Raw genomic sequence first — 13,331 nt, 5'->3', positions numbered from 1 at the left:
AATACGCTGGTCCCTGGGAGAGCAGGAGAGTCAGGGCCAGTAAAAAAAACAAAACAACAACCCATGCAGATGGGCTGCACATGCATCAGGATCGCACACTAGCGATCCATGCAGTCAGAGGGGGGCGTTCCTCCGATCGCCCTCATTTTAATTTTTTGGTTTTGTGAATTGGTCGGGCCTGCACGGATCATCCACGGAGAATCAGGTAAGTGAATCTAGCCTTCTCACCCCAAGGTCCCTCTCACCTCCCAGCACATACAGCTCCTTCCTATTTCTAATCCCCAAATGCATTACTCTGCACTTCTTTGCATTGAATTTTAGTTGCCAGATATTAGATCATTCCTCTAACTTTTGTAGATCCTTTTTCATGTTTTCCACTCCCTTCTCAGTGTCTACTCTGTTACAAACCTTGGTATCATCTACAAAGAGACAAACCTTTTCTTCTAGCCCTTCAGCAATGTCGCTCACAAACATATTGAAAAGGATCAGCCCCTAGCACCGATCCCTGAGGGGCTCTACTACTCACCTTTCCTTCCTCCGAGCGGAGAAGATAAAGGTAAATGAGTTGGTGTTTGTGAAATATAAAAAAACGAAAGAAGAGATGTACAGAAAGGATTACCAGGTGAAACTGAAAGAAGCCAAGAGAGATATACGACTGGTGAAAGCAGAAGAGCAAATGGCTAAAAATGGCTAGAAATGTAAAAAAGGGAGACAAAATTTTTTTCAGATATATTAGTGAAAGGATGAAGATGAAAAATGTAATTACGAGACTAAAAAATGCTATGAACTGACATGTGGAGAGTGATGAGGAAAAAGCAAACATGCTAAACAAATACTTCTGTTCTATGTTCACAGAAGAAAATCCTGGAGAAGGACCAAGATTGTCTGGCAAAGATACACACGAGAATGGAGTAGATACCACACTGTTCACAGAAGAAAGTGTTTATGAGCAACTTGAAAAACTGAAGGTGAACAAAGCAATGGGATCAAATGAGATCCATCAGGATACTGAGGGAGCTCAGAGAGGTTCTGGTGGGTCCCTATTAAAGATTTGTTCAACAAATCTCTGGAGACAAGAGTGGTTCCTGGGGATTGGAGAAGAGCAGATGTGGTGCCAATTCACAAAAGTGGTCGCAGAGATGAAACAGGAAACTACAGACCGGTAAGCCTCACTTCGGTTACTGGAAAAATAATGGAAGCGTTGCTGAAAGAAAGGATAGTGAAATTCCTAGAATCTAATGGGTTACAGGATCCAAGGCAACATGGGTTTACTAAAAGTAAATTGTGCCAAATGACTCTGATTTAATTTTTTAATTGGGTGACCAGATAATTGGACCAAGGACATATGCTAGATGTAATTTACTTAGATTTCAGCAAAACCTTTGACACAGTTCCTCATATGAGGCTCTTGAAGGTTCAAGGTTTATTAATATTTGATGTATCGCTGAATCTGTGTACAAAGCGATGTACAAACTTGATGGGCTGAAGTTAGGACACAAAGTGGTGAACTGGATTAGAAACTGGTTGATGGACAGGCGCCAGAGGGTGGTGGTTAATGGAATTCGCTTGGAGGAAGGAAAGGTGAGTAGTGTCTTCTGTGGTGCCGCTCTTGTCGCTTTAGCCTTGAACACAGAAGTTTTTAAGGTTCTCTATTCTGGGTGAACACTAAATATTAGTTCAGGATGTTCAATTTTCTTTAGCCATGATCCCCAGAACCTTTTTGAAGGTCAAGATAGTCTTGGCTGCATACCTATGCATGAAGGGAATAAGAATGCAATCTTATATTGATGACCAGTTATTAAATTAGGCTGGTGGTGAATTTTATCAAGATCTTGCTAGGTGCTTTGTTCCATTATAGTCACTGGAGTTTCTTGGAGCATGCTTTGATACCGAATTGGAAAATGTCTTAACCAGGAAGTGTGGTCAAGTTCCATGAGTAGCTTCAAGCTTTTTATGTACAGGAGGCGCTGAAGGCCTCAGATTACCTAAAGCTGCTAGGCTCCATTGCTACAACCTTGAAGCTTGTGTGAGAGCACATGTGTGGTCCCTTGAGAACTTTCCTCATAAGGTGGTCTCCCCAGTCTCAGGACTAAATGAGTTCTGTTTTGTCTTCCCCTGCAGCATTTACTGCAAGGTGGAGAGTTCCAGCACACTCCTAAAGGCTATATAACTGGCTGCACTGTGACAGGGGTAATTGTTCATTAGTTACTTGTTAACATAACACAATACTCCATTTGTATACCGCAAACACCTCACAGTTCTATGCCGTTAATATAAAGAGAACTGTGCATTCACAGAGAATTACAAAATAACTATGGAAGCATATATTACATCTACATTATTCCTCCAAAAATAGCTTAAATAAGTAAGTTTTTAACATTTTCCCATAAAGATCTTAAGATATAGATGTTTGTATTATAGGGTATAGATTTCTCTCCCAACTAGCAGCCTGAAAAGCCTCCATGTTTTCCACATACAGTATAATCTCGTTATAACGGACTCGCTTATAATGGAATATCATTTATAGCGGACGAGGTCCGCTGGTCCCAGCAGTGCGCCTTTATGAACATACAGAAAATCACCGCATATAACGGACAAACAATTTGGTCCCCAGAGCTGCTTTTAGCTGTAGTTAACGGACATGCAGGCTCCATCTACAAGGCGCGTAGTATCAAAATGCAGCTTTCTAGTACAATACAACATAATGCTTTAGAACCTCTTTTAGTGCTCTGGCTTTGCAATCATTTCGTGCCATACCAATGTTTTGCTGAGTTTTGTTATCGATGCTGCTGATATGCTTGTGCATTGACTGTTGTTCATTGATTGTTGTTTGACCTAAATAAAGTTTTTTAAAAATGCAACTCTGAATATAACGGACTCTGGATATAAAGGACTGTTTTTCCAGGTCCCTTGAAGTCTGTTATAACGAGATTATACTGTACTATATTTATGTAATGTAATATTAACCAATCTTTTATATTTAATTTGTTTAATTTTTCCTTAGTACTGGAAGATCAACAGTATCCTTGCCTTATCAAAGAACTTCTTCAAGATTTGAATTCAGCAATCTGTATGTTCTTAAGAGAAGTTGGACAGTTTGTGTTTATTGGAAATATTAACATTTGGATTTGTCGTTTGGAAACTATTCTTGTTTGGCAGCAGCAGCTCAAAAATCCTCAAATGGACCAGGTAAGTTGAATTGTTGTAGCAAAGTACAGAAAGCAGATTTCAGATTTTAAAAGCCTACTGTTAATAGCAAACAGAGCATTTTAAAAATTTAATATTTTTTGTAAAGAATTTTTCATTATTATAATTAAAGGCTGAAAATCTCTGGAATATTGTGTTATTACATGTATAGACTGCCTTCTCTGAACAGAAGTGCAGCACAAAGCATTTTGCTCAGTATAGTACCTATAAGTTGAGAAATTTTGCCTTCAAAATCCCATGAATAAACCAGAGTCATCTTATCTGAGTCATTCTTATCAGTGCCTTGCTTTGGGTGGCTAATCAAAAATAAACATAACCTTGTTATCGTTAGATTCAAGGAAGTAAGGCAGTTGGACTCAGGCTATACTGAACTTGTTTTACCAGATTTATTTATTTATTTAATTCGTTTTCTATCCCGTTCTCCTCAATGAGCTCAGAATTGGTTACAGGTTAAAATACATAATATACAGTTAACGGGTTACAATTTGCCATAATTACAGTACAAGATTTTTCAATATTTTTTTTATCCTAACTCGACACATACTAGGGATCTAATACTAATATACATAATATACAGTTTACAAGTTACAATTTGCATTGTTACAGTGCAAAATTTTTCAATGCAAATTTTTATCCTAATGTAGCACATACTGAGGATCTAGTACCAATATACATTTCTTTGTAATCCATCAGTCTTGGGCAGGGGAGTTAGGTGAAGAGGTATGTGTTGCTTTCCTAAAGTTCAGGAGTCCTTCAAGGAATCTGATCTGTGAGGGCAGTTGATTTTCAGTGGCTCGGAATGAAGTGGGAATAGGAACATCATCTGGCAGTTTGCAGTTGAAGGGCACGATCAGGGGGCGTTTTAATCATATTTCATACTGGGAGCGGAGGGACCTGTTCGACACATAAAGGGTCATCATGTAGCCCAGCGCCATGTCATACAAGGATTTGAACTCTAGCTTCAGGCCCTTGAAGACACAGGGTTTGGCTATGGGCAGCCAGTGAGCTGATGATAAAGCCTGAGAGACAGGGTCACGGGCACGGAGGTTTTTTAGAAGTCTGATTACCACATTTTGTACACGCTAGAGACGTTATACATTCTTCACTGTGAATCCAATGAATGGGTGAGAGGACAAGGGCAAAGATGAGTTGGGTTAAGTCAGACCCAGAAAAGTAGTTCCTTATTTTTCAGAGTTGTCACAGATGGTAAAATGAGGAAGAGACCACCTGAAAGATATGACTGGAAAGCGATAGGTTGGAGTCAAGAAGTATTCCTAGGCTGTCCTTTGCAATTATGGTAGTTGAGTCCCAGTGCAGTGCTCTATGTGGATCCAAAGGAGTTCCGTTTTGGAGGCATTTAGTTGTAATTTGTTGAGGGACCTCCAGTTTTTGATTTCCAAGAGGCAGTTTAGGAGTTTCATGATCTGGGAGTCATGAGTTTCTCCTAGTGGTAGGTTTAGTTGAATGTCATCTGTGAAGGAGTGAATCAGTATTTGTGGGCTATGTCAAGGACAGGTCTAATGTAGAGATTGAATAATGATGAGATGATAGAGCCCCCTGTGCAACACCGTATTTGATTGGTTTTTGTTTCGATAGCACATAGTTGAGCAGTATTCTTTGGGATCTGTTATTCAGGAAGGAGGTGTACCATTGTCACAGTGTCTCCGATTCCAATTTCAGAGAGCTTTGCAAAGAGGAGAAGATAGTCAGCAGTGTCAAACGCTACACAGAGGTCCAGTAAAACCAGAAGAACATCATTACCCTTGTCCGTGAGTTTCCAGCAGTCATCAATGATGTCGAGAAGGACGGTTTCAGTATTGTGGAATTTCCTGAATCCCGATTGGAAGGTAGATAGGGCTTCTTGTTTGTCGATGAATGAGTGTAATTGGATTAGCCTTGTTTTTTCCAGGATCTTTGAGACGAAGGGTAGGTTAGAGACAGGTTTAAAGTTGCCAGGCATATTAGGGTTGTGTGTGGGTTTTTTCAAGATCAGTCTGATGACCACTGACTTCCAGTCTGCGGGCACTAAGCCTGTTTGTAGAGAGGTGTTGATGAGGGAAAGGATGAAGTCTACAAAAGCGTCTTTCACAGCCACCAGGAGGAGTGGCAGACAGGGATCTAGGATAGAAACATAGAAATAGACGGCAGATAAGGGCCACGGCCCATCCAGTCTGCCCACCTTAATGACCCTCCCCTACCTTTCTCTGTGAAGAGAACCCATGTGACGATCCCATTTTGTCTTAAAATCAGGTACGCTGCTGGCCTCAATCACCTGAAGTGGAAGACTATTCCAGCGATCTACCACTCTCTCGGTGAAAAAGTACTTTCCCAGGACAAGCAGGCATGATATTCTCACATGTGGGTGACGTCATCTACGGAGCCCCAGCGCGGACAGCTTTTCAAGCAAACTTGATTAAAGTTTCAAGTTTGCACACTGCACCACGCATGTGCTAGCCTTCCTGCCCACTAGAGGGCGCATCCCCACCTCGTGGTCCTCAGTTCAATTTCATCCGCGGAGCCAGAAGCCCTGTGGAAAATTGTGCTCTTTCTTTAGCACTCTCCAGACCAGTAGAGGTTAATCTTTACGAATGGGTATATATCCAATCATGACCAGCAGGTGGAGACTGAAAACAAAACTTTGGGACAGTATATACTATCCTCCCTTCTCTATTTCCCTCAGTCTTCTTTCAGTCTCCAGCAGGTGTTGAGTGATCTGTACCCATCTCCCTTGGTAGGGCTGTTGGAATTTGTTTAAGGGGTTTGTTGTCCCTGTTTTTAGCCGGACGGAGCTTGGGCGGGCCCTGTTTGGGGGTTCGTCCGACCTCGGGGGTGTCAAACCCGGCGGGTCTCGAGCGGGGTCCCTCCCCCCACTTCCTCCACCTCCCCACATTTTTTTAGAGGAGCCTCAGCAGTAAGCCTTGCCCCCTAAATCAAGCAAGGCATATTGCTTCGAGAGCCTGTGGAGTCTGTTCTGTAAAAAAAAAAAAAAAAAAAATCCTGAGGTAGTGCCGGTCTGCAGGGTTGCTTCCCTGTCAGGTTACTGTTTTTTACTGTATTTTTTCTTCTAACCGGCACTTTGTTTCTAGCTAGGTCGCGTATGGAGCAATTGTGCCCTTCTCCGGGGGAGTGGGACACAATTAAGTCCAGCCGCGAGGCACTCGCGGCCAGCCTGAACTCGGCGGTTTGGGTCGGTGAGGTGGTGGAGCTCCGTTGGCAGCGGCTGCAGGCGCCCAGAGCTCCCCGCCGATGGTGCCTCGCGAGTCGGCTTGGAGCAGTGGGGAAGCCCGGTCTTCTCCAACCGCCCACGGAAGGATTCCCCGAAGAATTCCCTCTCAGCTGATTTTTTGACAGCTGATGCCGGCTTGCCTGCTTTAGCGGCTGAGACTGTTCAGGTTTCTCAGCCGCTACAGGCTATGGAGGGAGCTTTTTTGGCGGGAAAACCGCCATCTTCTCTGTCTGGCCCCTCCATTTTGTCTTCCACCTCAGGTGACCTTCCCCCTGTTTTGGCTATGCAGGGGCAGGTTTCTGCTGGGTCCCCTGCTGTGGCAGGGAGTCCCTTGGGACCCTCGGGGGGTTTTTCTCCTGATTTCTTTTTTTTCTTTATGCAGAGCCTATTTTCAGGCGGCTGGGGGTCCCAGTTGCGCCCAGGGGGTTTCGGGGGGTGGGGTTTCCTCCGCGCTCCCTGCGGCTTTGCCTCTCTCGTCTGGCGTGACGTCCCCTCCGCCGCCTCCCTTGTCCAAGCGTCCGCGGGTGTCGTGGGACGAGGATTTGTGGTCGGAGGAACGTGTCGGTCTGGAGGAGGACCTGGACCCTTCTGAGGAATTCCAGGACCCTCTGGAGGGGACGGAAGCTGGCGGCGGGTTGTCGGGTTTCCCGTTCTCCAGTGAAGAGGCGTCCGTGGTGCGCCTTTTTCAGAGAGATGAGCTGCCTGACCTTATTCACCAGGTTTCTTCGGTTTTGCGTTTTGAGGACGCGCCGCCGGAGACTCCGCGTGTGGGGGACCCTCTGTTACGGGGGATCCGTTCCGTTTCCCGCTCTTTTCCTATGCATCAGGATATTCGGGATATTATTCTGGAGCAGTGGAAAACGCCGGAGACGCCGTTTTGGCTGGCGCGCAGCATGGCTCGCCTGTATCCCATTCCAGAAGGGGATCGGGCTACGTTAGCTTCGCCAGTCGTTGATGCGGTGGTCTCGGCAATTTCCAAGCGGCATACCGTGCCTGTTGAGGGCGGTTCTGCCTTGCGGGACTCTGAGGAGCGCAAGTTGGAGAACATCCTTAAGCAAAATTTTCAGGTCTCGGCCTTTGGGGTCCAGGCGGCTATTTGTGGGGGACTAGTCGCTCGCGCCGTGTTTCGGTGGGCGGAGCGTGTCTTGGATCGAGAGTCTGATGACTGGTCTCTGGTGGATCAGGAGGTAGCGAAGATTGAGATGGCTGCCTCATTCCTCTCAGATGCTCTATATGACTTGGTGCGGATCTCGGCTAAGTCTATGGCTTTTGGCGTGGCCGCAAGGCGTGTGTTGTGGCTGCGCGCTTGGGCGGCGGATGCTGCGTCCAAAGCTAAGCTTACTAAATTTCCCTTTCGGGGGTCGTTTTTATTTGGAGAGGACTTGGATAAGTTGATTCAGACTGTCGGACTCGAAAGTTCCCCATCTGCCGGAGGACCGTGCCCGCCCTGCGTCTCGGGGTGGTGCGGCCCGGGGGCGTTTGCTGGAATTTCGCAAGTATCGCCCTGGGCGTGGGGCTGCTTCTTTCCAGTCTCCGGGGTTTTCCCGGGGTCGGTTCTTCCAGCGCATGCAGCCCTTTCGGGGGGCCCGTCGGGGGGCAGGGAATCCCTCCGCCGGTTCCCCTGCTTCCCGTCCTGCACAATTGACGCCTTGCCGGCGCCCCCTTTGGTTCCGGTGGGGGCCCGGCTGCGCGACTTTTTCCCCAAATGGGCCGAGATCACGTCCGATCAGTGGGTCCTGGAGGTGGTGCGGGACGGTTATGCCCTGGAGTTCGCCCGCTCCCTGCCGGACTTTTTCCTCGCTTCTCCATGTCAGACTCCTGGGAAGACGCAGGCTTTTCGCCAGACTCTTCAGCGCTTGCTAGATCTCAGGGCAGTTGTTCCAGTGCCCCCTCCGGAGTGGGGCACGGGCAGGTACTCCATTTACTTTGTGGTGCCCAAGAAGGAGGGGACTTTTTGGCCCATCCTCGATTTGAAAGGGGTCAACAGGGCTCTCAAGATTCCCTCTTTCCGTATGGAAACTCTGCGGTCGGTCATTCTGGCGGTTCAGCCGGGGGAGTTTCTCACTTCTCTCGATCTGACGGAGGCCTACTTGCATGTTCCCATTCGGGCCTCTCATCAGCGTTTCCTGCGCTTTGCGATCTTGGGTCGGCACTATCAGTTCTGTGCGCTTCCCTTTGGGCTGGCCACGGCTCCCCGGACGTTCACCAAGGTGATGGTGGTCATCGCGGCAGCCTTGCGGTCGGAGGGCATCCTGGTACACCCCTACCTGAACGACTGGTTAATTCGGGCAAAGTCGTTGCAGGAAAGCTCCCGGGTTACGGCTCGGGTGGTGGAGTTTTCTCCGGTCGCTGGGCTGGGTGGTCAACCTTTCCAAGAGCCGGTTGGTCCCGGCTCAGCATCTGGAGTACCTAGGGGTGCTGTTCGACACCTCCTTGGGGTAGGTCTTCCTCCCAGAGGCCCGGGTGAGCAAATTGCAATCTCAGATTCGCCTACTTTTGGCGTCCCGGTGTCCTCGGGCGCGAGATTTCCTCCAGGTCTTGGGGTCGATGGCGGCGTCCCTGGACGTGGTGAGGTGGGCGCGGGCCCACATGCGTCCTCTCCAGTATGCTCTGCTCCGGAGGTGGTCTCCCCAGAGGCACAGGATGGATGTTCCGGTTCCCCTGCGAGGCTTGGCGCGCTGCAGTCTGCGTTGGTGGCTCCAGACCCCTCACCTAGTTCAGGGGGTGGGTCTGGATCTTCCGCAGTGGACGGTGCTCCTTACGGATGCGAGTCTCCTGGGTTGGGGGGCTCAGTGTCTGGGTCACTCAGCTCAGGGTACCTGGTCCGTGGAGGAGGCCTCCTGGTCGATCAACGTGTTGGAGACCAGAGCGGTCCGGCTGGCACTGTTGGCTTTCCACTCCCTTTTGTTGGGCAAGTCTGTCAAGAGTCCTGTCGGACAATGCCACGGCGGTGGCTTATGTCTATCGTCAGGGGGGCACCAAGAGCACTCAGGTGGCGCAGGAGGCGGCTCGGCTCATGGTTTGGGCGGAGTCGCATCTTCTGGACCTCTCGGCCTCTCACATTGCCGGGGTAGAGAACGTTCAGGCGGACTTCCTCAGTCGTCACTTCTTGGATCCGGGAGAGTGGTGTCTCGGCGCCGTGGCGTTTCAGTTGATAGTGCGGGCTTGGGGGCAGCCCCTGATGGATCTGATGGCCACAAGTGGCAACGCCAAAGTACCCCGCTTCTTCAGTCGTCGCAGGGACGGTCTGGCCGAGGGTCTGGATGCTCTGGTCCAACCGTGGCCAACGGAGGGGCTGTTGTATGTGTTCCCTCCTTGGCCATTAGTGGGCAGAGTACTGCTTCGCATTGTTCGCCACCCGGGGCTGGTGGTTTTGGTGGCTCCGGATTGGCCTCGTCGTCCGTGGTATGCGGATCTGGTGAGGCATCTGGTGGCGGATCCTCTTCCTCTGCCTCTCGTGTGCGATCTGCTGACGCAGGGTCCCATTCCCATGTTCGACCCGTCTCCCTTTTGTCTTACGGCTTGGCTCTTGAAAGGGGCCGCCTGAGTAAGAAGGGATATTCAGATAAGGTGGTCTCTACACTTTTGGGATCCCGGAGGCTTTCTACCTCTCGGGCTTATGTGCGGGTTTGGCGTCTTTTTGAGGAATGGTGCCGGGCGCGGGGAGTGGTCTCTTTTCGCGCTTCCCTGCCTAACATTCTAGAGTTCTTGCAGGATGGCCTGGATAGAGGCCTGGCTTGGTCTTCTCTCCGGGTTCAACTGGCGGCCCTGGCGGCTTTTCGGGAGCTGGTGACAGGTCAGCGTTTGTCGGCCATTCCTGATGTGATTCGCTTTCTTCGGGCGGCCAAGTTGCTCAGGCCTCCCATAAGGCCCTCGTTTCCCTCTTGGGATCTCAATCTGGTTCTCTCGGTTCTGGTGCGCCCGCCTTTCGAGCCGTTGGATGGCTGTTCTTTGAAGGACCTTACGCTGAAGTCGGTCTTTTTGGTGGCCATTACTTCTGCTAGGAGGGTTTCTGAGCTACAGGCTTTCTCTTGTAGGGCTCCCTTCCTGGAATTTTCGAGGGAGCGGGTTGTTTTGCGGCCTGTTCCTTCCTTTCTGCCGAAGGTAGTTTCTCCTTTTCATGTCAATCAATCGGTGGTCCTCCCGGTCTTGGGTGGTCGGGAGGGTTCTTCTGAGCAACGGCAGCTGCGCAAGTTGGATGTCGGTCGGGTCCTCCGCGCTTATGTGCAGCGGACCCGGGATTTTCGGAGCTCCGATCATCTCTTTGTCCTTCTGGCGGGTCCTCGTCGGGGGGCTGGAGCTTCTAAGGCTACTATTGCGCGCTGGATCAAGGAGACGATTGCTTCCGCTTATCTTCTGAGTCAGAAGCCGGTTCCGGAGTTTCTCAAGGCTCATTCCACTCGGGGTCAGGCGGCTTCTTGGGCTGAGTCGTCGCTCGTGCCTCCGGTGGATATTTGTAAGGCTGCGGTTTGGTCCTCCTTGCATTTATTTGTTAGGCATTATCGGGTAGATGTTCAGGCGCGTCGGGACGCGGTGTTCGGTGAGCGTGTTCTGGTATCGGCCCTTCGGGGGTCCCGCCCGTGAGAGGGACTGCTTTGGTACGTCCCATTCGTAAAGATTAACCTCTACTGGTCTGGAGAGTGCTAAAGAAGGAGAAATTAGGTTCTTACCTGCTAATTTACTTTCTTTTAGCTTCTCCAGACCAGTAGAGGTCCCCACCCTGTCTGTTGTTATTGTTGTTGGGGCTGTTTCGCGGGCAGTTTTTGTTTTTTGCTGCGGGTTCTAGTATTTTTCTAGGGCCAGGGAGAATTAAAGAACAGCGGCTGTGGCTCGGCTGGCTTAGCTGACGAGCTGTGGGGACATTTTCCTTCGGGTATTTCTCCTCTGCATTTTCCAACAGCATTTGGGTATGTTATTTGTTACTCCTGTTCGGAGTATTGTTTTCTTTCTGTTTTCCAGTTCTTGGTTCTGCTTGGCTATTCGGCAGACTGAGGGAAATAGAGAAGGGAGGATAGTATATACTGTCCCAAAGTTTTGTTTTCAGTCTCCACCTGCTGGTCATGATTGGATATATACCCATTCGTAAAGATTAACCTCTACTGGTCTGGAGAAGCTAAAAGAAAGTAAATTAGCAGGTAAGAACCTAATTTCTCCTTAGTTGCCTTCTGTCGCCGCGGCTGTGTCCTGATTTCGACGCGGTCGCTGCGTTTTGCCTTATTTCTTTTATTTAATTGTTTCGTTATCGTAAAAAAAAAAAAAAGTTTTATTTTTCCGTCGCTCCGGGGGCTCCCGGTAGCCGCGGCCGTGGGACCTCGCCTGTTCCCGGCCGCTTTTTGGGCCCATGTCCCGGCCCGTGACGGGATTTAAAAAGTGCGGTCGGTGCGACCGACTCTTATCGATTACAGATCCTCACCGGTGCTGTCTGCGGTGCTTGGGGCCCCAGCACCCGACAGATTCTTGTGCCAGGTGTGCCACTTTTCAGAAGCGGGCTCTTAAACGCTGCAGGGCCCGCATGGCGGAACTTTTCGCCGTTGAGTCCCCGACCGGGAAGGCCTCGAGTTCGGCTTCGGCCCCGGCCTCAACCTCGGCCTCGGGCCCCTCGGCTTCGCCTCGACCTTCGGTCCCGTCGAAGCCTGTTGCCTCGTCCAAGCCGGCCTCGGGTAAGTCTCCACTTCCCTCCTCAGCTCCAGGATCGACCAAGAAGCCATCCTCGGGCGCCTCGACGGCGGGAGGGTCTGCCTCCGCCCAGCCCAAGGTGTCCAAATCGATTGCCCCGAGGGAATACTCGAGACCGAGGTCGCCCTCTGAGGAGCATCGACAGGTGTTACCGCCTGGGATGACGATCCCGGCTTTCCAGGACTTGCTCCGGGCTTTGATCGCCTCGGAGCTGTCCGGGGCCATTGAGCACCTGCAGCAGGCTTCGACCTCGACTGCTTCGGTCTCGGCTGCCCCGCAGTTGGCGACCTCGGCCTCGGGTACTGGGGCTTCGGCCCCTGAGGTTCGTACTGCCTCGCCCTCGGCTTTGCCCTCGGACCCGGCATCGGTGGGACAACCTGAGCGTAGCGTGCGGCCCCGTGACAAGATGCGCCGGGTGCGGAGGCTCTCGTCCACTTCTTCCTCGAGGTCCTCGCGAGGCTCCTTGCCTTCGGGTAGGCCTCGGGCGAGGCGCCGTCCGAGGAAGGCCAAGCGATCTCGGGCCTCGCCTCGGGGGCAAGGTCGCTCGTCGCCGCTCGGGGGCGAGACCTTGCAGGTCTAGGAGCTCCGCCTGGATAACCCCAGTCTTTTTCGCTCCCCGGTCGGAGAAGGTTCCTCCTCGCCGGGGCGGAAGGGACGGGCCTCGATACCTCGTACCCCGGGGGGTTCCTCCAAGGGTTCCTTCAGGCATGATCGGTCCCCGACCCCCTCGAGGTCCCGGGAGCGGGCCTCGTGGGGATCGGGGTCGGCTAGAGAGCCGAGGTATTCCCGCGAGGCCTCCCCTTTCGGCTCGGCGGGGAAATCTCGGTCTCCTTCTCCGCCTGCCAGACCTTCGTCATTCTCCAGGTTTGTGCAGGATATGGCGGGGGCTTTGGGAGTGGACTTGTTGGCAGGTTCCCATTACACCAAGGAGTTTTTGGAGGAGCAGGATCTTCCTGCTCCCCCTCGGGAATCCCCTCACCTTCCGCTGAATAAGGTCCTTCATCAGACCTTACTGAGAAATTTGGAAACCCCTCTTACGGTCACGGTGGTGCCCTCCAAGATGGAGTCGAAATACCGGACCCTCCCTCCTAAAGGGTTCGAGAAGGCGCAACTCTCCCACCAATCGCTCCTGGTGGAGTCGGCGCTTAAGAGGACGCAACCTTCCAGGGTGTCTGCAGCGGTCCCGCCGGGGAGGGAAGGACGGACCCTCGACAAATTTGGT

At 50.8% G+C, this 13,331-nt stretch overlaps 1 protein-coding gene across 4 annotated transcripts in view; it reads left to right on the top strand.

The window, feature by feature from the left end:
* Nucleotides 1-13,331, top strand: part of FBXO25 (F-box protein 25) — a 107,643-nt gene that overhangs the window by 61,738 nt on the left and 32,574 nt on the right. For all 4 annotated transcript variants that reach the window (XM_033938948.1, XM_033938947.1, XM_033938945.1 and 1 more), the window contains exon 6: nt 3,005-3,189. In XM_033938948.1, the coding sequence (XP_033794839.1) occupies nt 3,005-3,189 (185 nt within the window). The remainder of the gene's footprint in view (nt 1-3,004; nt 3,190-13,331) is intronic.

This window comes from Geotrypetes seraphini, chromosome 3 (assembly GCF_902459505.1).
Source record: "Geotrypetes seraphini chromosome 3, aGeoSer1.1, whole genome shotgun sequence".
In the NCBI taxonomy this organism is placed as follows: Eukaryota; Metazoa; Chordata; class Amphibia; order Gymnophiona; family Dermophiidae; genus Geotrypetes; species Geotrypetes seraphini.
Note: the sequence above shows the minus strand (reverse complement) of the source record. Positions and strands in the feature narration are given on the sequence as shown.